This window comes from Anoplopoma fimbria, chromosome 18, assembly GCF_027596085.1.
Source record: "Anoplopoma fimbria isolate UVic2021 breed Golden Eagle Sablefish chromosome 18, Afim_UVic_2022, whole genome shotgun sequence".
Classification (NCBI taxonomy): Eukaryota; Metazoa; Chordata; class Actinopteri; order Perciformes; family Anoplopomatidae; genus Anoplopoma; species Anoplopoma fimbria.
Window position 1 is genome coordinate 9117078 of NC_072466.1, and position 24582 is coordinate 9141659.

At 42.2% G+C, this 24582-nt stretch overlaps 1 protein-coding gene across 1 annotated transcript; it reads left to right on the forward strand.

Moving 5' to 3' along the window:
- The first annotated feature begins 151 nt into the window (after positions 1-151).
- rps6kc1 (ribosomal protein S6 kinase polypeptide 1) lies at positions 152-24248 on the forward strand. The gene is made up of 16 exons (XM_054618664.1): positions 152-307; positions 1647-1682; positions 2756-2876; positions 3167-3282; positions 3384-3477; positions 3584-3637; positions 3866-4288; positions 5384-5508; positions 5895-5993; positions 7857-7904; positions 8523-8655; positions 10420-12078; positions 13163-13252; positions 18936-19018; positions 21553-21648; positions 22341-24248. The coding sequence occupies exons 1-16, from the start codon at positions 206-208 to the stop codon at positions 22440-22442; spliced, it is 3381 nt and encodes a 1126-aa protein (XP_054474639.1). The 5' UTR covers positions 152-205; the 3' UTR covers positions 22443-24248.
- The last annotated feature ends 334 nt before the right edge of the window (positions 24249-24582 follow it).

Here is a 24582-nt window from a genome sequence, read left to right on the forward strand (position 1 = left end):
AAAAAAAACATTCACCTAAAATAATATATAAAAGTGGTTTTATGAAGAAAAAAAAGTGTATGCAAGTGACATTTGGGAGTGTAGTTACACAGACTCTCCACAGGGGGGAGCTCTAACGCATCTGCCTGCCTGGCACTGAGCTGTCAAAGGAATGAATGTGTAAGGCTAGCCGAGTGGTAGCTTTGGCAATGTTGTCACTATCAGAATGATATCGCAGCGGGACAGAGGAGAACTGGCTCGATTTTATACTGTCACAGATCCTAAAAAGCACCTGAAAGGCTACACTGTGTACAAAGTCACCGCGAGGGTAAGTACAAGGGAGGACGGGCAACAAGGGCAGATGCTAGCTGTTGTTAGCTAGGTCAGCTATGTGTCTAGCTGGAGCTGTGCTAACCAAGCTAATATGATGCTAACCCAGCTAATATGATGCAAACACAAGTAACGTCACTTTAAGTTGTTTTTTTACAGGCTTTCGTTATCTTACAGGAACATTCAGGCTTGTTTATATTTTTAAAATGTGTTTGTATTCAACCCCCAGGGGGTTAGCTAGTTGCTAACTTACATTAGCATTACTAGCACTGATTGAACCCTATCAAACGCTGTGTTAACCTGGGGTGACTGCTAGCTAGCTAACAAGCTAGCTTAGTGAAGCAGGAGAAGTCCAGACTCAAACAATCACTAAGAGGTTCATATTGACATTTATATTTTAAGCCAAGTGTCCCAGATACATGCCTTGAGAGGTGCCTTTAATGTTGTGGGGGATCCTGGTTATTAAGTTATTAAATGTCAAAACCCCTGTTAACTTCAACATGACACCCCCCTGTATTTATGAGTAAGGTGTTGCTATATAAGGAAGTTATTCAAAGCTAGGAGATTTAAAAAAAAAAAAAAAAAAAAAAAAGTTTTCAGTTTACTTTCAGTTTTGGACAATAAGGCTTTTCATTTGTAAGCATTGGTCCCTGTCCCCATTGATTTCTTTTTACATTACAGTCATTTAGCAGACGCTTTTATCCAAAGCGACTTACAATAAGTGTATTCAACATAGGTATTCAAGAGAACTACTAGTCACCAGAAGTCATAAGTGCATCTCCTTTCTTAAACAAGCATCTAAGAGCATAAACCAGAGCAAAAGTACAGTGCAGAAACAAACTAATACGAATACAATAAGTGCTAAGTGGAAGGCTCAGGGTAGTATTTCTTGAAGAGGTGAGTTTTCAGCCTACGCCGAAAGATGGGCAGCGACTCACAGATAACGTGCTGGTATAGTAAGTCATCAGATGATGAAAGGAACAGATCTACTAATATTCAGCCACACTTATTCCAAACCTCCAGTTAACTGTTTGTGCAGTATTACAGATGCATGGTTACAATCCCAGTTCAATAACTTAAGTAAAGGACAGGTTGAGTTCATTTGTCTCCGCCTGCATGCCATCATGCTTGTTAGGTTGTTGGTGATGTCGCGTTCTTACGCTCATTCGCTATATAAAGCACTCATTGTCACAGTCGGAGAGCTGTGTCCCTGCTCATACTTGTGCCAGCCTCACAATAAAGTCTTGAACCAGCGCTGGCATCTTATGCTTTAAGATAAGAAAAGCTCACATTGAGGTTCTAAATCCTTGAGTTCTCTTCCTCCATTCTTCACATAGATAATCTCCAGGAAGAACCCAGAGGATGTCCAAGAGGTAAGACACTCAGCCATTATTTGTATATTGTGACTTAGTGAGTGTGCAAAGCATTGGCAGACAGTTGGATTTCTTAAAAGAAGTTTAATGGAATATTTTGGAAGCTATTTTGGAGGCTTCTATGTAGTGTGAGTTTTCGGCCCAGAAATCTCAGTTGTCAAAATAAGTCATATATATAAAGCGAAGTATTAGGTCTACATCGGGACATATTTTTTTTCAGGCTTATTCAAGCTTATTTTATGTCAGAGTACTGACACTCAGGCTTTTATTGTCCACCGTTTAAGTATTAAATATTGCCAGTAAAATCTTCAGTTTGGTAATTTTAAGGATTTATTTTGCCGAGGTTAACTGTTCTGTTTTTTAAAGGTTTACATACCATTACACCATTTCCATTTCTCAAAATGTACCTACAAACATGCATAAAAACTCATATGCATGCTCTGTAGCATTTGTCACACACTGAGGAATGCGGTCTAGCCTGGAACCAGTGCTAATGCAGCAGGCATGATGTCAATTACTGCATGTGTGTCCAAGAGATGGTGTGATAGAGCCTTGAAACACATACCGCCATTATTGGGCAGTGCTCCTGTTTGGGAGTGGTGCTCTGCTCAGCCCTGTTTTCTTCATACCAGCAGGCTGGCCAGGATTTTAGCAAACCGGACTCGCATCTCAACATTAGGCCATTATGTTTTGCTTTATGCCACAAAGTAAGAAACTACTTTATCCATGTTCGTGCGTGAATGTTGTTACTTGTGTTGAAAAGGTTTATTACACAAGATGGCTATAAGATGAGCGATTTTACTTAACTTAGCAGAGGAGCAACAGCTGATTTTTGGCTCTCGAGAGGTGCTGTTGATGATGAATTTATTAATTACACAGATTTTTAAATACAGTGCTAATGAGATTATGTTTACATGCAATTTCAAAATATTGTTACTTCTTCAAGCTTCACAGTTGATTTAAATAATTTGGTTAAGCTTCACATATTTTTGGACAGAAAAATGATTGATTCCTTAACTCCTCCTCCTCCTCCTGCCTATCTTCATCCATCTCTCCTTTTGCTTTTTCTATAGATAACGGTATGGAAGAGATACAGTGATTTCCGGAAGCTTCATCAGAACCTCTGGCAGTTGCATAAGAATGTATGTAGCCAGTCGGAGCTATTTCCACCGTTTGCCAAGGCCAAGGTCTTTGGTAAGAAATGAATGTCCTTGATTCCCCTGTGTCAAACATAAACATAGTCCAGATAAAGAAAAGAAACCAAATGCTTGTCTTTGTAGAGACTTCTTCTCCTGTTAGTGACAAAACTATGTGACAGACTGCTATTAAAGAGATACTAAGTAGTGATGACTCTGCCCCCTTGAGGCAGCTCAGTGTTATTACTCAGTCATTAAGCACTACTCTTATTTGACATAATCACTTGCTTGAAAGCAATATCCCTCTAATGTGTGTGCGTATCTTTTTATCCATGTATTTATCTGCAGGTCGTTTCGATGACTCAGTAGTTGAAGAAAGAAGACAGTGCTCCGAGGATCTGCTGCAGTTCTCTGCTAATATCCCTGCTCTCTATAGCAGCCAGCACGTCCAAGATTTCTTCAAAGTACAAACACACACACACACACACACACACACACATTGATGCAGAAACACAAAAATACTCCCAGACTACTTTGAACTGCAAGGTTTTTAATTCTTATTAAGGGAGGTGAGGTCCACGACGGCTCTGAGCTCATTGGACCAGCTGAGCCCTTTTCAGACTTCTTGGCAGACAGTTTATCAGACTGCAGCTCTGACGGTAGGGTTGAACACAATAGCTCTTCCTCAAATCAATCTTCCTCTTGATTTACAATGACTTGATTTACAATAAATTAACATTTGCTGTGGACATGTTTTTTTTCTAGTTCAAAGAGACATCAGTGGTGCAGATGATTTGACTATAACATCTGAGTATGGAGGTACAGTTTGTTTTTTTAATGTACCACAAAAACACATACATGATAGCTCATAAATAGACTCATTAAGGAGTGTGTATGTATGTATGTATGTATGTATGTATGTATGTATGTATGTATGTATGTATGTATGTATGTATGTATGTATGTATGTATGTATGTATGTATGTATGTATGTATGTATGTATGTATGTGTGTCTGTTTTGACCCTAGCATTGCTTTCCTCCCCAGGCCCGTCCAGTGACAGCGACCTGACCTCCCTGGCTGTGGATACAGACTCTCTGACTGGTCTTGATGATGGCATGGCCTCAGGCCGCACCTCCCCAAACCAGCCACAGGGGGGAGCCACCAACATTAGCAGCAGCTGCAGCCCTCGCTTGCCCTCCTTGCACGATCGCCGCACCCCATCTCCTGCCCCGGTCCCTGCCTCCTCAGCCCCTAACCCAGAGGTCAGCTGGCCAGGCCGAACGTCACTCTTCTCCGGCAGTCTGAAGAAATCCAGCGGTGGCAACCCGAAGGACGCTAAGTCAGACTACCTGGACAGAGCCAGTGAGCTCATCTGTTTGGCTTTACAGAAGGAAAAAGAGCAGGACTTTCAGGCAGCTTTCTCATGTTATCGCAGCGGAGTTGACCAGTTGCTGCAAGGAGTGCAAGGTTAGTTATGGAGAGAGATGGGTAACTACATATGTAGAAGGAACACAAGTTGTAGACAAGAGCCTTGAAGAAAACATTTTTAAATCATCAATTACATTTGTGGGTGGCAGGGTTTGTTACAGCAAACAATTTTACTGACAAAACAATTTTACTAAGAGAACTGACAACATTTTGCTTAAAGTGTGGTACAACAAGAAAGATTGAAAAGAGAATGGTTCAAATTGATGCAGCAGAGACCGAGATAATCTCACTTTAAGTGGGTTGAAGCTTTAAAAATAGTGTATCGTACATATCCAATAATGTTACACAGTAGCATCTTTACATTTGACCCTCCCTCCCTCCCTGGTGAACACCCACATCTTTTCAACTTTAAGCCCCAAAGTTCCTGTTAAAAAATGTTAGTCTTCAAGCCCAAGTCCAGATTCACACATGATGAAACTCCCTCCAGAGTCACATAATACATGGTAAAACCTTTTTTTTGAGTAGTACTCAATATGACGACTATTAAACCCATCAAAAATCTTCCATGGCCAACAGAACTTTAGGTCATGATCCAAATTTTGAAAACAGTCCCCCAAATTTTTGAAAACAGACTTTGGTTGCCAAATCCAGGTCAAAAACAAGGGTTGTCGACCTGGATGTGGCAACCAGCAGGCTAGCAAATAGTGGTCTCGTAGCCAATCACTGGCCGCGCTGGAAGGCAAGTGGCAGCGGGGGTGGAGTGAGTGATTGGATGGATGATCGTTTTTTGTCAGATAAACTGCAAACCAGTACAGACTTGTGGTTCTGTTGTTGAGAATCACTGTCTGCCTTAGAATATCCTGTTGATATAGCTATAGAAGCTCATTACTTCATACAAGTGGTGCTCACGGATGTCTATCTGCTCGAATGGGTAGCCTCGTGTTTATAATAGCTTCTCTTTAGTTGACCCTGACAATGCCGAAAAAGACATCGCTTTTGCTTTATGGTTTATTACCTTGTCACAATAACAACATGCTGTTTTTGTCAGTATATAAAATGCTTGTACAGAAACTTTTAACCCTGCCGCACTATAAAAACTGCTTCGTAAAGGAAAAAATGCTTGACCCTTTTCAGGTGAGCCCAGTCCCACGCGACGAGAGGCAGTGAAGAAGAAGACTGCAGAGTATCTGATGCGTGCAGAACAGATATCCAGTCAGCATCTGAGAAGCAACATGGGTCAAGGGTCAACGCAGACAGTGGTGAGTGGGAGGGAAATGCCTTTGGCCTGTATGCTGTCTGTGTTAGATTATGCAAATGGGACTTATGTGCGAGCATCCACCAGGGTCCTTAACCACTTGAGTCAGTATATCATCTGTTATAAACCAAGCTGTACAGTTTGTTAAACCCATCTTTTTATAATGCAAACAGAAAGTCAGAAATTATAATAATAAATAATAGTTTTCTCACACTGTACACTACCTGTATCTGATGATCAGACACGGACACAGATTGTTTTATCTTTTTCACACATTACTTGGGTCCCATGTTGCAAGAAGTCACAATACCAAATGAATGTGACTATGGGTTAATGATAAAACTACACACCATTAATGCACTATGAAATGTTTTTTTTTTCTTGTCCAAGGCTTTGGGGGCACAGTGTTGCCCGTCCACCAGCAGAGGAGGCCAGCAGAGTCCATCTGAGGAGCTGAGAGCATACAGGGTGTTGGGGGTCATAGATAAGGTCAGTTTACCATTGCAACTTTCAGCCACATTTTGTAAGTTTTGTTAAAAGTTGTTTCATTTATAATCACAAGCAATAATTAGTGAGTATAAGACACAAAAACACGAAAACTGATTGATTAAATAAAACATTTCACACTGTTTGAAAATTTTCTCTTTGAACATAGTAGTACATATGTAAGGATAATTCTTACGTTTAAAAACAATAATCAAGGTCCTTACAAAATAATAACACTTAGAACCAGCAGACAAAGACTTCCTGCCCTGATAAATGTGAACGTGTGAAATTTCTCCTCCTTGTGTCCTTTCCTTTTTTGACCAATCTTTTTTTTTTAACCCGAAGCAATAAAGCGTAATGGATTTACTGAATGGTATGGTAAGGGCTGAGTGTGTGTATGTTCAGCGTCGGTTATGACTACCACAAGGTCAGTTTAGGTTGCTGGTCCTCTCAACCAGCTGCCGGCGAAGCAACTTCACCACTCAGCCATGAAATGACTTGGCAAGCAGCTCAGGGAGCCGCACACAACATTGAATCAATGATGCTCGTCCTCCGCACACACAAAACCCCAAGGAAAATGTTGATACAATACTAACATGTGTTACTCTACAGAGGTGCATGCAAAATCCACAGTATGTCAAAAACAAATCGGACACACAGCAAAAGAAAAAACAAAAAAAACTGCGCTATCCAGAAATGACCCATCTTTCCTCTCCTCTTTTTCCTCCTCCACCTTCCTCCTTTCACTTTTAATGGGGACAGAGGGGACAGATGGAGAGAGCTCCTCACCCTGCTGCCCCTCCCCTCCACCTCCCCCCTTCCCTGATGTTTGTGTCTTAATTATATTAGTGCCCTGGCTAGCACTGCCACTCTGTTTACTCACAGCTCCATTCATATCCATTTAGCCTGCACCTGTTTGGTCCCAGCCAGGGTCACATGGAGAGAGCGCACCCACCAAACATACGCACGCACCGCACTGTGCACAAACACACACGCGGGGACACACACACACACACACACATATGCTTTAGCTCTCCCATGAGATGCTGAGGGGGAGAAGGAGGGAGGAAATGAAGATATTAGGGAAGAGACAAGGTGGGGATTCAGATGGCTCTGCTAGCAGTTACTGCGTCTGCCATGAAGCATCGCATCGATCTCTAGTTACATGTATTTCTTTTCAGGGAACACGTGTGCACTAAAATGTGAAAAATTTGGGAGAACAGGAAAGAAATGTGTGCACTTTATATATGAACCTAAATGTGAATAACCAGCCATTTGGCATAATTACAGCTGCAGCTAACGGTTCTTTTTCAACAATTTTTCTTTCATTTTTTTTTTTTTTATTGTTTAATTTATGGAATTGCCTAAATTAGTGAAAGAAAGTTTGTTTCAGTCCAAAATCTTAAGATACTCAATATACTTTTTAAAGGGAAAAATCATTACAACTCTATTAAAAGATGATAGAGCGGGCGAATGCTTGGCCTTTTTAGATTGTTAAAAAATACTTATATTGTTAAGTTGTTTTCATTTACTGCTCGGTTGATCAACCGATTGAATAATTGATTCAGGTATGAGAGATACTGGTGGTATTGCAACTAGTATTGGACTTGTTTCCCTTTTTGTGCTATTATACTACTTACTTTTATAATTTATTTTTAGTCATTGTCATGTGGCTGGGACATTGTTTGGTCGACACAGCAGGATCTGACGTGTTAATGCCACATTTTTCTAGTATCATTTAAGTGTGATATGTGTGCCCTGACCCGGCCGTTGAAAAACACTGCTCTGGAGGTCACAACCACTACTTCATCGTAGACTGTGTATGTCTGTGCATATCTGGCAATTAATGGCACTCTTCCATCACAGGTTCTTTTGGTCATGGACAAGAGAACACAAGAGACATTCATCCTGAAAGTAAGTTTAAAATACGTGTGTGTGTGTTTGCACCCCGCATCCTTGCCGTACTGACTGTAAGTGTAAGTGTGAAGTGTGCCAGAAGCCCCTGTGTGTGACCGGTGTAATTGATTCTAATGGGCCTGTCCCTGTCAGCTCCTCCGCTCTCAGGTGTGAGACGTGTGCCAGATGCCAACGCACAGCGCAGGCACAGATGAATACACACATGGGCACGCTCACACACGCATACCTACACACACACACACACACACACACACACACTCACACACAGAGCCAATGTGAACGTTACGTGTAGCGCTGATAGATTTGTGTGGCTCTTTTAAAGTCACGCGCCGTATGTGGCTTGATGAATCCAGTGACTTTGGGTTGCTGTGGGGCAAAGCTGGAACCTGGTTAATAGGAGGTTTCTCCTTTGCCACACTCCGTTCTGCTCTTTTTTCTTTTCTTTTTTTACACCTTAGTCTTCACACAAGCGAAAAAAACACTCACCTTCCTTTACCTCCTCCCGCTCATGCCCTCCATATTTGAGTTAATGATTCTGTTCCCCTCATGTCCTTTAATGTAGATTTCTTTGCTGTCTTTTTTATGACTTCTTCTTTCTCTCCATTTTTATTGCAGGGTCTGAGAAAGAGCAGTGACTGTGGGCGGACTAAGCGGACCATCATGCCTCACTCTGTGCCCCACATGGTGCAGCTGAGGAAGTTCATCGTCTCTGAAGACACAGTTTTTCTTTTGCTGCAGTATGCTGAAGGTAAAACGTGTGGGTCATCTAGAGCTCAACAACATCATCTTCCCTTTTGTGTCTTTTTTTGTCTATTTTCTTTACCTCCAACTGTCTTTCCCCCTCCTTCACCTGATGCCACCCTCTCTCTTCTCCCACCCCTCTCTCTGCCCTTGTTCCAGACAGATGTTTGATAGAGATGGGTGTGTGTCACAGGTCATTATTCTGAATACCAGGTGGCGCCGTGCTTCATTAGCTATGCCAACACCTGGGCCTCCTTACAACCCACTCGCTCTACGACGTGTGTGCGTGCATGTGTGTGTGTGTGTGGGCGCAGAATGAAATGCAGCCATATTTTTTAATGCTCCGTAACCTATTCAAGCTGTTGCACTCTATAACCACCCTGCACTAATATTAGTGGACAGTATTTAATATCAAATGAACATAATCTAATAAAGCCAATCAAATGCCAGAAAAGGCATCGTTTCCCCACAGTTACATATCAGCTCTGCGATGCACATAACCCGGGTTTGCTTCTTATGCTTTAGTACGCTGACGACAGACAGACAGACAGGCAGGCAGGCGGAGGGAGGCGGTGACCTGAGTGACATTGGACAAAACAACATGTGGATGGTTTTACTTTCTAAGCCATCGAGTTGCCCCACTATCATTATCATCACTGTGAACTCCCTATCCATTCTCATCACACACAACAGATGCTGGCTTCCAATTGCTCACACTACAGCTGTGTGTGTGTGTGTGTGTGTGTGTGTGTGTGTGTGTGTGTGTGTGTGTGTGTGTGTGTGTGTGTGTGTGTGTGTGTGTGTGTGTGTGTGTGTGTGTGTGTGTGTGTGTGTGTGTGTGTGTGTGTGTGTGTGTGTGTGTGTGACAGACAGACAGAAGTCAAAACGCTAACATAACACTGGGAACCTAAAACACACACACACACCCCAAACCCCAAACCCCAAACCCATTTAGCCAAATTGGGTTCAATCATCAATCAATCACTGTTCTTGTTTGCCTTGGTTACTCATTCCTAAGTGGAATGAGCCTTCTCACCTAATTTTCCCAGTAACTAAGGACTACCAGAGGCCAAAGTCAGGAACTGAACGTCTCTTTTTGCACGTTCCCCTTTTGTTTATCCACAGCATCTGACAAAATGTAAATTTTAGGTAAATTAGAGGTAGTTGGCAGAAAGCGATTTTTAATGTGTTTTTTTCTTCTTTTTTTTTTAAGACTCAATGTTATCATGTACAGTAAAGTGAGACGCATGCCCCTGAAATAGTGACGGGTACTTTCTTCTTCTCAAGTACCAAATAGGGAAAACGGGTGTCTAGACAGGGACCCCCAGGGGCCTCATATACAGTTAATCTGGTCCTATTTCAGCTATAGAAACTAACTCCATTGAAACAACTTTGAGAGTGGTTTCAAAGTCTACATAACTGCAAAACTGTTTTACTTTGTTTGAATATCAACAAACCGTCTCTCTCCCTATGTTGATACTACTGCCAGGAAGGCGACTCAGTCTTTGACTAGTCAGCAACTTTCAGTACTGTTCCTTTTTGGCCGATGGGAACTACGGCCTAGGAACTAAACTCATACCAAGGTTCCTCCTATTGAATCATAGGTGGTTGCTGAGTTCCTTAAAACATTCCTGGAGAAGTTCCAATAGCGGAAGTGTGTTGCATTTGTCTCTTATTCCTCATTTGTCCTCTCAATCCCTCTGCTGACCACTGTATTAGACACACCCTTCTTTATTCTTTGTCTTTAATGCCTTGTTTCCTTCATCCCTAGGGGGGAAGCTGTGGGCTCACATTGGAAAGTACCTGCGTACTTCCAGCCCAGACGAGAGCTTTGACATTCCTTTCATCCAGAAGAGCCACACCGCGGCTGTTCACTCTCCACAACACACGGTACCACAGCTCGATGTAGATTCAGCCAGTTCTGGTTCCGGGCCGGTTTCTTTCTCTGCTACTGTATTAGAGCTCAAGAACAAAGTGGAGAAACTGATCGCGTCTCCCAGGAAAAGTGTTCTCCCTCCCAGGCTTTTCGAACGAACCGGGGCCCAGTCGGACTCTGGAGCCACCTCGGAGGAAGAGTGCACCAACAGTTATTTGACACTTTGCAATGAGTACGAACAAGACAAGGTTGAACCAGATGCACTAGAAGAGGAGGAGGAGAAGAGCGAACAGGAAATGCTGTCGCTGGAAGTGCCCGCCGCGACGACCACCACGTCCTCGCGTAGCCGGTCACTGATGAGCAACGACAGCCTCTCTTCGCCCATCAGCTCTCAGGAACTCGCCTTTTTCACCGAGTCGTCGGACAAAAGCGGCAACACCCTTGACAATGAGCAAAGCCGTGGTGAGGGACAGGACCACAGTGAAGTGTTCAGCCCTTTGCCGTCCCCCGCTGTGCCTCTGTCTTTGGATCAGTCCAAGCACACGCCAATGGAGTTTTTCCGTATCGACAGCAAAGACAGTGCAAGCGAGGTGACCTGTCTTGACTCGGGAGAGCAGCGCCCTTCTCTCAAACCGGTCTCCCTCTTTTCTACATCTGACCTGGGCTCGGATGTCACTGAGGATCTCCCAGAGCTGGCTCAGGAGGTCAAGGGCCACAGCTCCGAGCTTTGGGGGTTGGACTGTAGCGATAAAGGCTCCAACGAGTCAGTGCCGGTCATCTCATTTAAAGAGGCAGTAGTGGAGGATGAGGGTCACCCGCCGGACCTTTTGGTCAACCTGCCTGTGACGGGTGGGACTGTAGACTCTTTACAGGAGGAGTTAGACACCTCGGGGGTGTGTCTTGGCCTCGAGGTCACAGCCTCTCCTCAGAAGTTCATCCAGCCTGATGTTCTACAGCTTCACAGCCAGCTTGAGGAAGAGGAGGAGCAGCTGATGGAGCAGGAGCTTTCATCTTTATGTACAGCCTCTGCAACTGGTGACACCAGTGTTGCATCTTCCTCTCCCTTCAACTCACTATGGGATGACTGCAGCTCGGCGTTTGGGCCAGAGGCCTCTGACAAAATGGTTGTTCACCCTACATGCCAAAATAATTCCCTTCCCCTTGACCTTCCAGTTACTGACTCGCTTAATGAGAAACCAGAGGCCGGTACAAGAGTAAATACAGACTTGGTTCCTGACAGCAGTGGCAGAAGCACGGACTCTATCTCAGCTACAAATGGGACCGAGGCATGCACAGCGGTTGAGAGTTTATTCGGTCTTGATGGTGAATCATCAAGAGTTATTAGTAATACAGGTGGCTGCGAATTTGATAAAGAAGTATCGCGGCTGTTTGCAGAGCTGGACGAGCTGTCGTTGGCCGCATCCCAAGCTCGTATCCCGGAGGAGTTCGTACGATGCTGGGCCGTAGAGATGGTGACGGCCCTGGATTCTCTGCACCAAGAGGGCATCGTTTGTCGAGACCTTAACCCCGACAACATCCTGCTCGACCACCAAGGTTAGACATCCGATATTACCGCAGCTTATTATGAAGTCTTTGTCCCCTATTTCATAGCTCTCTGAAACCTTGTACGACGGTATATGTCTTAAAGAATAAGGGGGGGGAAACTAAAGATTTGAAACATCTTTTTAGAATACTTTCTTATAATATTAGCTGCAATGCTACTAAACAATAGTGCAACAACTGCTTATGAGCTATAATATTGCAAGATACTGCTTGCTGTTAAACCTTAACACATGACTTTGTCCCTTTTGTGTAGAGATAACAAACTATATAGATAACTTTTAGGGCAAAATATTCTGAAGCCTTGTAAATAATAATTTAAATGTCAACTTCCAAGACACGTGAAATAAAGAAAATCCATGCACTGTGCAGAGGCTGCAGCAGGAGTAATACTTTATAGAATGTTAGGTGGTCTATTTAGAGTTTCACCACAGATATTTAGGACATACATAGTTCAATAAAGACCTAATAAAATCTTAGACATCTTGGTGACACCTGCTCATCTTTCTCTTACAGCGAGCAGAAAACCTGCTGTACTCTTTCAGTCAACCATTATATAATGTATTTACTAAAATGAAGGCTGTTCCAGAAGCGAAAGTGTTGTTTTACCAGGAGGTCACAGATTCCCCCCTCAACTTCTTCCTTTGTCGTCCTACAATCATCTCTCTCCACCTCGTTATCAACAAGCGTCTAATTAGCTGAGTGGCTGTTTTCGTCTCCCTGGTGGTAATTATTGTTCTAAAGGGCCCATCAACGGCGTAGTGTGGTGCATCAGTCTGGCTAGCCCGGGCTAATGGCCATGGCTACCTAATGACACCATTAGTTCTAATGATAGCGTTAACGGGTAGCCGCTAAACAGGAGTAATCGCTGGGGCCGTGTGCTTGAAAAGCTCGCGGAGAGATGTGGAGAGGCAGAAAGGAACGGTGGAAGGAAGTGCTCTGAAGGTGAGTAAACAGTTTGAGAAAGTATCGAGTCGGAGCGATGCTGGACTGTGTCGGGGTTGAGGCAGAGCATTAGGTGAATGTTTCTTACTTAGACTTTGAGCTGAACGCTTTTCCTATCTTCCTGTCTCCTTAGGTCATATTCAGCTTACCTACTTTTGTAGCTGGAACGATGTGGAGGAGTCCTGTGACAAGGAGGCCATTGCCAATATGTACTGTGCTCCAGGTGAGACATTTGTATACATGCTAATACACTTTATCTCTGTGATAATTCTAAACCTTTTTTTAATTGGGAGCCTCATTTAGCGTGTTTTTGCGTGACGAGCTTTTTGTGGGGTTAATTCTATGCAGGCATGCAGGGCCATAAGTAGGCCACTTTCCCATGGTCACAAAACCCTCATTCATAGCCAGACATGAATAAACAATCCATGTGTACATACACAACTCTTGAGAGTAGAAACAGATGAACACTGATTCTTCTCATCTTTGAAATAGACAGAAATCCATATGAAAAGGTTCTCTTACCATTCTGTGCTTTTGCCTTTTTTTTTTTTTGCCATTAAAGAAACCACATCTTAAGGATACAGACTGTAATCATGATAGCAGCGTTATTTTTACATTTTAATTAACACATATTGGTTTGTATCTGGAGGATAAATTAGAAATATGATTTTTTTTGTTATTTACTCACAGTTTGGAGAGTCTGGCTCTTATTGTAGTTCTCCCGTTGTCCTGTAGAGTGTGCTGTTGTGCAACAGTGAGCCAGCGGTGAGGTAACTCCGTGCGTTGCCCTCAGCAGGCTTGTGGCAGCTCTGGCATGCTGTTTACAAGCTGCCTAAAACCAACCACTGCTAGACTACAGCACCATGTCCCTACTTAGCACTTCTGTGTGTGTGTGTGTGTGGGGGTGTTTGTGTGTATGAGTGCGTGTGTGCACATCCATGGGCGGATACTTTTTTCCAATATATTGCTGTTTTAAGCATTAGGGCTTCACACTTGGGATGCCGGATGGTTTATGTGGGATGTGTTTGATTACATCTTTCTTGAATATTCACGATGGATAACTCTTTGCTAAAAAAACTCTGGATGCACTCCGAGACATACACAATGACCCTCCCACCCATTCACTCACCCACGCACTTATATTAAGCTATTCTCTCATATTCATCCTCTCTCTCTCAAGCCACGAAGGTCACTTCAGATTTAAATCCTCCTTGTGACTAGAACACACAGTATGCCACTGTTGTAATAAATCTGAAAGCAACAAATGCTTTATCTAATATTCAAAGTGTGCGTTTTTATTCCCTTAGAAACAGCTTGTTTGAAAGCCCACTAATGGAAATAGAAGCACGTAGAGGCATATGTTCAGTTTCCAGCAGTAGATGACCTAAAGACACACAGGAGTAGAGCTCAGCACAAGGAGCTTTATGCATAATGAAGCCTAAAACCTAAGTGCCAATTCGAGACATGTTTGCCTCTTAAGTCATTGTGTAATTGAAGTAGTCATTTTCCTTGTTAATATGAGCAGTGACAGCTCTTTATACTTGTCTGAGAGAGTGGATGGTAGCTTTGAAAGGTAGGCCTGTAGGACTATTTTTTTGAAAAAAATATGATTGAAAAAAAAAAAAAAAAAAAAAAAAAAAAAAGATAGATTTTGACAAGATATATACTTCACTTACAGATAATTTATAACAGCGCTGTCAAGCCAATTCTGTACCGATCATCAATCAAGGTTTAGGGCTGCAACCAATTTTACCATCAAATAATTTATTGTAAGCAACTTTTGGTTTCTTTTCTTGACAATTCTAAAAAATGACTTTCGAAATAGTCATTGAATACGTCCATAAGTTAATCAACTAGTCTATTTAGCTCTGTAGAATGTATATGTAGATAAAAACAAGTATAACCAAATGTTCGACTAGAGGAGCTAAAGAAGGCAATAAAGTCAGAAACTTGTTTAAAAGTAAAATACACATAATTTGCAATAGCTCCTGATGCAATAAAAATCATCAGATTAAGGCTCTTTTAATCACATTTAGTTGGTGTTTACATTCAGCTCACTAACACAAATAATTCAAAAAAACATTCTGAGTAAAAAAAATGTAAATGTTGTGAATAAAGCCAGGGCTTTATTGAAATGAACAGGAATTGTACAGACCTCAGACCAGGTGTTAAAGATCTTGTTAGTTAAACGACTGTTGATCCCACATGGATCAATGGATGTAATATGTTGTAGCAGCCAGCAGGGGGGGTGTTACGCTGTTGCTGAGCGATAGCATCGCTTCAACATACATTTGAACTTCAACTTTTTTTAAATTTATTTTATCGTCTGTTTCCGCCTTTTTTTGTAAACACATATAACTAAGTAAAGGCTCTCACCTATTTGACATGTATTTATTTATACCTGCAAACCCCTACGATTGGTCCATGCATGTATCTGTAGATGTATGTGCTTGTTAACACACACACACACACACACACACACACACACACACACACACACACACACACACACACACACACACACTCTAACGCAGAGGTTAGTGAGTGTGTGTCTCCCCTGCCCTTGTTATGTATTGCTGTTTATCCAGACAGGGTCAGCTCTGGCGATGGCTTCATTCCTGATGACAGATTTATGACTGTTTGCCAGAAAGCTAGCAGGGGGCCTGCTGTGACCGTATGTGCGTGTGACGTGTTAGTGTGTGTGTGTGTGTGTGTGTGTGTGTGTGTGTGTGTGTGTGTGTGTGTGTGTGTAAGACGGAGGGAAACATGTTTTTAAAAAACGCACACATTCACACCCAGAAAAACACGGGAGTGGACTCGGAAAATACAGTGACATCTGTGAATCTATTAATTCTGCACTTCTGCTTATTTATTTTCTCAGCATATCGTCATCGTTATTGATAAACATCAGATGGCTTATGTTTTGTTCTCTAATAAGAAAAAAAACAAGCTGTTGAGTGACCGTGATACACGATCTGATTTGAGCAGAAACAGGAATCGTTTATTGTTCTGCTGAGGGGGAAGCAAGGCCAAAACCAATTCTCTTCAATGTCTAAGAAAAGGGAAATTCAATATTCTTCCTCTCTGAGGTAACAAGTCAGTTAATGATGACCCCATTATCATGCTAGCTGTGTGGTTTTTCTTTTTGCTGTTATTTTTTTCTTTTACCTGCTCAGCCACATTGTGATCTACTGGAAGATAATGTTTAGTTCCCCTTTTGAAACAGAGCGCTCACCTCTTTGTTTTAAAAAGCCTTTCAAGTAAGAAAATGTGCCCTTAATGTACTTCTGCTTTATTAATTTGAATATTATCAGATATTCTGTCCTCACAGTAGGGTTGAGACATAGGGTTGTTTAAGGTTTGTTTTGTGAATATATATATAACGTTGAGACATAGGGTTGTTTAAGGTTTGTTTTGTGAATATATATATATAACGTTGAGACATAGGGTTGTTTAATGTTTGTTTTGTGAATATATATATATATAACTTTATAGGTTTTTAACAACAATTGGCACCATTTTAACAGAGCCTCCCCGGCTCATGAGAGACAGGCTTTTAGTCTTGGAACATCATACACAAATGCCTCCTTACTTCCTACCTGCAAACACTTTACTTCCCCTTTCAACAATGACTATCGGTTAAGTTTTTAGGGAAGTCAGACTAAGAGGAGAAGAGAGAAAGTTCCTTATGACCCCCAGTAGAGAGGAGATGAGAGTCTGATTAAGATACAAAGCAGGAGGGAACTGCATTGTTAAGGGTAAAGGGAAGGAGAAGAGGTTAACACTCTATTGTTTGTATCCAAACTCCTCAGTTTCCTTTTGTTTTCTTATAAAAAAAAAAATTAAAAAAATCATGTGCTGTTTAAGAAAGCTTTGTGGAGGTATGCTCAAATTTCCGTATCCCACAGTGGAGTGTAACAGTGGGGTTTGAGTGACCCATGGCCCGTGGATGCAGTTAATTCTCCCCTCCCATCCTCTCTCTCTCTATCTCCCTGCCTCGCTCTGACAGAGCGGTAAGTGTAGCCAGCTCCACTGTACTCTCCCTGCAGCTCCTTAGACATTAATCCATTGTGATGACATCGACCTTGCTCTGAGACGTGTGCTCGTGAGTGTGTGTGTGTGTGTGTCCAGCATCTCCCCTCCAGCTCATAACTACGCAGGTATCACTAGTCCGTTCAATGACGATCTTCTCTCCTTGGCTGTCAAAACAGTAGTCCTGGGGAGCCCTGAAGACTGGTTGCTCAGTTGGCTGTGTGTTTGAGTTTGTATGTGTGTGTGTGTGTGAACGAAACGTGCAAGTCCTATCATAGCCCTCTCTAACCTTAACTGCAAGAGAGCCGCACAGGCCCCCTGGAGTTCCCGGCAGCCTCCGGGAGATGAGGGGTCTTTGTCTCCTCTGCTCCCCCAGCTGAGGAGCCTGGTCTCTGGGCACACGCAGCCGTGACCCTGGGTCCCAGCCCTCTGGAGAGAGCAGAGCAGAGGGAAGCTGAGCGGCACAAGAGGCCATCTGGTACCCACTGGAGCTAGCACATACAGTACACACACACTCTCACACACACAGACTTTTGACTTTAGCAAAATGTGTATCACTCTTGGTTTCGGTGTCTTAAACACATACTCAAACTGGTGGCCCGACTGACAGTGGATCAGGATCTCCTAAAATGTGGCCATTAGGAAGACAGTGGACATATTTCCCATGGAAGGTTTATCTTTAGAGGGATTTGTAGTGTTTACATATATGTAGCGATGGTAAATGATGTCTGTGATTATTGAGAGCCTTTTAATTAAAGACAAAAACCTTAATGGTGAACTGTTTTCAGGATCTGTGGTAAGGCTGTAATGATTTTCTGATATGATAATGGATTCATTATATTCACAATGCATTCAAAAATATGTGCAATCCACTGTACAATACTACAACTAATCTCTGTCTATGTAATATTTTAAGTTATTGTGGATTTTTAACTTTTTAACTTATTTATTATTCTTTACTGTATTATTACTTACTTACTTATTTATAATACTTGTTTTGATCTTGTTTTTTTACTTATGTCTCTTGTTTGAACTATCCTCTCTGCTGCTGTAATCCTGCAAATTTCCCCGCTGCGGGACTAATGAAGGATTATCTTATTTTATCTTATTATTTAAGTTATTTGTCACACATAAGAGAGGCGGATTTTTATTTTTCTTAACATTAACTGAAAAAGTTTGGACAGTTAAACAGACAAATCATTTGTTTCACTGACTGAGCTTGAGAAAAGTGCGATAAACGAATTTGCCATTATTCCTTGACATTTAATAAACCTAACAATCGATAATGAAAATTAATGTTATTTTCAGGAGCAAAAAATGGTGCAGGAGAAAATAAAAAACTAAACAATAATGTTATAGGACTTCTCAGTTGTTCCTGCATTACATTTCTTGGGATCTGTGTGTGCGTGTGTGTGTGTGTGTGTGTGTGTTGTATGAGTGTGTGTGTGTGTTTGAGGTCAGGTCATGCAGATGGTGTGAAGTTGCAGCAGACGGTTTCCTCAATTTAACTGCTTTTTTATTATGCAAATCACCCTTTTATGAGACTCACACTTGTTTGTGTGTGTGTGAGAGAGACTGTGTTCATGTTTTGTGCTCATTTTGAATTGATTGTATCAATTCAATGAAATATTAAGTAATCCAAGATGTCAGTCGGAAACAGTGTTTAAAGTTGAGGGTTTTTTTGATGTAATTACTAAATGGGTCTCTTGCACAGCTTAAGATGAGTTACTGATTTTAATTATATATATTGGGTTATTTTCTTTCTTTTACATCTATTACTAGTTTACTATTCTTCCCCAACACATGGGTCATTTCTCTGCTTGTTGATTTATTGATGAATTCAGTGTTTTCCCTCCTTTTCGCTCTCGTTTCAGAGGTGGGAGGAATCAGTGAGGAGACTGCAGCGTGCGATTGGTGGAGTTTGGGCGCCGTCCTGTACGAGCTGCTGACAGGCATGGTGAGTCAAAAACTATGAGCAGTGTTATCTTTGTTGCTAAGGTGTTGTGGGATGTCTGTAGGTGTCTTGGCGTTCAACTCTCTTACACTCTTTATGGTTCTGCCAAGTTGTGTATGATTCTGCGCGCGTGTCTGTGTGTGTTTGTAGGTGGAGTCTGTTGTTTTAGTGTGTGTGTGTGTGTGTGTGTGTGTGTGTGTGTGTGTGTGTGTGTGTGTGTGTGTGTGTGTGTGTGTGTGTGTGTGTGTGTGTGTGTGTGTGTGTGTGTGTGTGTGTGTGTGTGTGTGTGTGTGTGTGTGTGTGTGTGTGTGAGGTGCGTCTTGGCTGCCGTCTCTTACTCTGGTTCTCGGGGAGTGCCAGGGGTGTCGGTGTGACTTTCTCCCCCAGCCTGAGCTCCATCTGCTGGGGCAGGGAGGTCAGCTCTCACCGGGGCCCTCGGTGCTGGCTCCTGGAGCAGCGCTGGGCTCGGAGTGCGCCGATCTGAGGACGGTGTGGAAGGTGAAGACCAGGCCAGCTCTCAAGGTGCTGCTGCTCGGCCGGTCCAGGATCAGAGCGGTCTGAGGGACAATCTTTAAAGGGTTTGGGAGGAACGGGAGGCATCTCGGAGCCTTTTTGTTTGGAAGACAAATGATGCATATTCACAAACGCATGCACATGCTAATTATAACTTGCTGCTCTCTTGAAGGACAAATGCACATACAGTTGCACACACAGAGACACCCAGTGCAGGTGCAGAGCGTCCCCTTCAATTTTTCATTGTCTATTAAATTTGAATATAACTGATTGCCGGTGGGCATATTTTCATATCGGCTATCAGCGGTTTCCATCTATGGCCCCCGAAACATGAATCTGGGTGTTAGTTAGGTTACTGTTTCTATGTCGAACAACACACACCCACTTACCTGGAAAAAAAACAACTCAGTCACACAGATGTCTCCTTTGATGATTATGTCTGGGTTCAGCCCTGGCAAGGATACACACACTGAGGCACACATAGTGTCTCTTGATCCTTGCAGGATAAGATCTTGCCTGGAGCAGTCTTGACTGTGCCTAGGAACCCAGCCAGAACTCCTGCAGCACGTACCGGGAGAGAGAAAAGGGAGAGAGGCAACCTACCTCACTGATGGAAAAAAACACACAGGGTCCCCCAACACAAACAGTTCACGGCTTCCTCTTGCTGCACACGTTCTGTTCTAGCATTTTCAATTTCAAGGGCTCAACAATAAGGACTGCCTGTTTGCCCGGGGCAAGTAAAAATGCCACGTCTGGGGCGAGTAAATCTAGCAACACACTTGATCGATCAGGCCAGTGGTAAAAAAAATAAATAGATAAACCAGTGGAGTCTGTTGTTTTGGTTTGTGTGTGTGTGTGTGTGTGTGTGTGTGTGTGTGTGTGTGTGTGTGTGTGTGTGTGTGTGTGTGTGTGTGTGTGTGTGTGTGTGTGTGTGTGTGTGTGTGTGTGTGTGTGTGTGTGTGTGTGTGTGTGAGGTGCGTCTTGGCTGCCGTCTCTTACTCTGGTTCTCGGGGAGTGCCAGGGGTGTCGGTGTGGAGTTTTTTTTCCGGAGCAGATGATGGAAGTAGCTAAGGAGTGATCCATCTCGCTTCCTTCTCATCTCTGTTGAGAGTTCCACATGCACAGAACTGATCGGGCACTCGTGGCGGCGAGAAAAGAAAACGTTTTCGAGATGAGGCGCTAAGAAGCATTTAAATGATCCTGGAAGCAGGAGTTAAGTTTGGTGGCGTGAAAGATGATGTGGTCAAAACTCCAGCTATGTATTGCACCGTTTTCCCAAAGTTTGAGAGCAAGACAATTAACTTTAGTCTTCTTTGTTATTCGATAACTAGATAAATAAAACTATTTATAAAAATAAAAAAATGACTGTGGGGAAGGAGATTTCTGATCCACTTGCCCGACCAGTCAGGTGATAAAAAAACATTAACGTTGAACCCTGAATTTGGTGGTGTGGATGCGCTGAAAGATGTCCTGTTGCAACATACAGTGATTATGGTCATTATTGTCAATTATTTTAACAATGGGGCTACGTTCTGCGGCCGGAAAAGCATTTGCGGGTCTTGTGCTCCCTTTCTCTCTCTTCTTAGATTATTTCTATTTTTTTCCCCCATAGTGCAACAATTCCTTGTAATTGACGGGTTGACCTGGTGATATTTTTGATTTATATTTACAGCTGCCTGCTAAACTGTTGGTTCTTCCAGTAAAAAAAAACAAAAAACCAGACAAACCAAAAACACAAAAACGTTTCTTTCCATGTCATTCTTTGTGTGACGCTAACCCATCAGTTCTAAGAAAGAGCAACAGTAGTTCAGTCACTGCCTTGTTGTAGTTGGTGTGATCAGTGTTGTTTCAGTTGCTCTGGCTCTTTGGTCTCCTCCTATTTGTGCAGCACTGGTGCTTTCACGTTGACCTAGGCTCTGCGGGTGTCAGTCTATCTGTCCCTTTAGCTCTCCGTCCCTCAGTTTTTTTTCTTTGTTTTGATTGATGGGTATCTATTCTTTCCATCCCTCCTTCCCTCTGCACAGTCTCTGCTGCGGTGCCATCCAGCAGGAATTGGTCGCCACACTGCCCTCAACATCCCCGAGTCTGTTTCAGAGGAGGCCAGATCTCTGCTGGAGAAGGTGAGAGTCTGGTTTGCTACTGGTGACTTCCTGTGTAGGTTACTGTAACTCTGTTAATGTCAAATGTATTTCCCCCTCCTAAGAATGAGGTTTGTAGATTCTGTATTTATCATCTATTCCTGAAAATGCAGATTGAAAAAACAAAACATGAACATACTAATGACAAATATCTTGCTGCTTTTCCTGGATTGAAGGGGGGTTGAAGGAGTCTTGCATGATGCGTGATCATTTTAAAGTAATAATCTGTTGCATTTTTATATAAAGATACAACTCTCTCACACTGGCTGGTGATCATACTGGAAACTTAACATAGATATAAATAAACGTGTATATGGGATATTTCAAATACCCAGTTTGTTTGTCCTGCAGCAGCAATAGTGCTAAAAATAAAATAAAATAAATACAGGAAGAGAACAAAACTATAAAACAGACCTCACAATATCTTTTTTGATTATTTTCTGACAGGTTTAAACTGATAAACACACATCCTAGACATAGTGGACGTATTCTTAATAACATAGCTTTCACCATGCTAATATCTTTAAGTTAATTGCAAACTCTCAACACTGGTTATCTTTAAATGTATATTAATATAGTTAATGGACATGCAGAAACTTTGTCATCACTTATTATTTTTGTACTGACTTATAAATATGTGTGTGAGCCTATTTTGGTCTCTGTTTTGTCTGCAGTTGCTCCAGTACAACCCAGTGGAGAGACTGGGGGCAGGTGTGGGAGGCGTGGATGATATCAAATCCCACCCTTTCTTTGCCAGAGTGAACTGGTCCAAATAAGACACTGTGCATTGTGGGACTGCGGAAACCAGAGCTGCATGCTGGGAGACTGGCTGTCCTGAACGGATTCCTTTCAGACTGGAAACACACATAGACAGTGAAAACAGAATATGCATTTTCTGCACACATCTCACATTTTCTGTACGGCCCATTCAGTCCCCATATATCTTTTTTATGTACGATATCTGCCAAGAACCAGTATTACTTTCCTCGTAAATTGCTAATTTCTTTATCTCATAGAGGGTTTTACTGTGTAACCTTTATGGTGCAGGGAACACTTAACAACATGTGTGGTGCAATAATTTATACAACAAGTTCTGGTACAGAGTGATGATCCACTGATACATTGTTGCTTTTACACTCCTCATACATTATCAGTAAACCTAAATGACACTGAAATATACTGCATTTATTAAGTTATGTAGGTTACCTATTCAAATTGACGCAGACTTGAAGGTGCTAGATTTGTTATTCTGAGCATTAATAAATCAGCAAACAACTGTTGTCTATGTTAAGATATAGTGAGCGTTCATGGACACCACTCTGCACTACGCTCATACAACCGTGACATAAAGCTGTCTCAACAAATTGCATGTTCGCGGAAGTGTACCACTAACCCTTTGGTTCCACCCTCAGGTAAACACCGTTGGCTCTGTCAGCACTTTTGGCGTCTTTTTGCGCCGTTAGCTTCTAGCCAACTCGACGGTCACCTTGTTGAGAGCCATTGAGAGGCAATAGAAATGCTCCCAATCCTTTATTGTACCTTTTTAAGTCAGCTTTCCTAGAAAACACAAGTGCAATACCCTCTGTTTGTCCACCGATAACATATTCATTATTCCTCAGCGAGCCCACTGAGATTAGCTGTGAGTGAGACAGATAAGAGTTTAAGATTTGGTGATTTGGGTGGTGTTGCTCTGATCTGATCTAGGAACAGCTATACAGCCAACAAGCTGCACACAGAGTTACAAAGATGGACACTAGAAGATGAAGTGAATGAACAAAATATTTTGAGGTAGGAGATGGTTTTGGTGTTGAGTGAAGTATTAAATTAAAAGAATATTTAATTATTTAATAGATTATAGCTAGAACAAGTGTAGAGTTTTTCAGATAGGAGAGCCTTCTCCCTCCAGAGACAGGCCGTGAGGTCAGTGAGAACAAAATAAAGGACGAGGCTTCAACCACAAATTTCAAACCAGCCCTTTTACAGATTGTAGTTGTTTTTATGAATAACAAACAAAACTCTGTACAATTCCCTACATTTTCTGCATGGAAGAATATGATTTATGTAATACTATGACAATTCTATCAAACAATACATACTGTGTGTCTTGTAAATACACCTTTTTAAAAGGATGTTGTGCTGAGTGAAAGGTCCACCCAGGTCTCAAAGCCTTGATAATGTCCAATGTGTCAATCACTTACTGCCTCCTCAATCAAATCCTTTTTATTTTGATTGTGTGTTTTATTTTTGAGCAACACATTTGCTAACTTTCCAAACACGGATCTTAATGGTGATTTTTGTAATATCTACAATGACGACATTACATGGTAAACATTGCCATGGTAACATTATCAATTCCTGTATAATCAAAGGAGACTTTGGGGGATTATTGAAGCATATATCAAATGCCTAATGATACATTACTCTATCAATACACACTTAATCACTCCACTGTAGATGCAGCACTGCATAATATAAATTCCACATGTTAACCCTTTTTTTATCACACTTCACATTTTTTGTTCTCTGTCTGTGCTGTATGTCAGTACTGGTCTGTCAGATCACTCTGGATAACAATAAACAAACCTGGATGACAACATTTAGTGATGCTTCCTTTATTGATTCACCGATTACCTGCAGAGAACTGTGAGTTTGTTGTGTTTGTTCTGAGGCTGCAGCTCTTCTTATCGGCAGGATCGCTGATACTCCTAGAAAGCCGCTGTCACTCCTCCTGAGTGTCAACGTGACAGTAATATGAGCCAGCGCCAAGGCATGCACACACACACACACACACACACACACACACACACACACACACACACACACACACACACACACACACACACACACACACACACACACACACACACACACACGGTACATCCCAGCACCCATTGATACACATGGGACCTTTTTAGG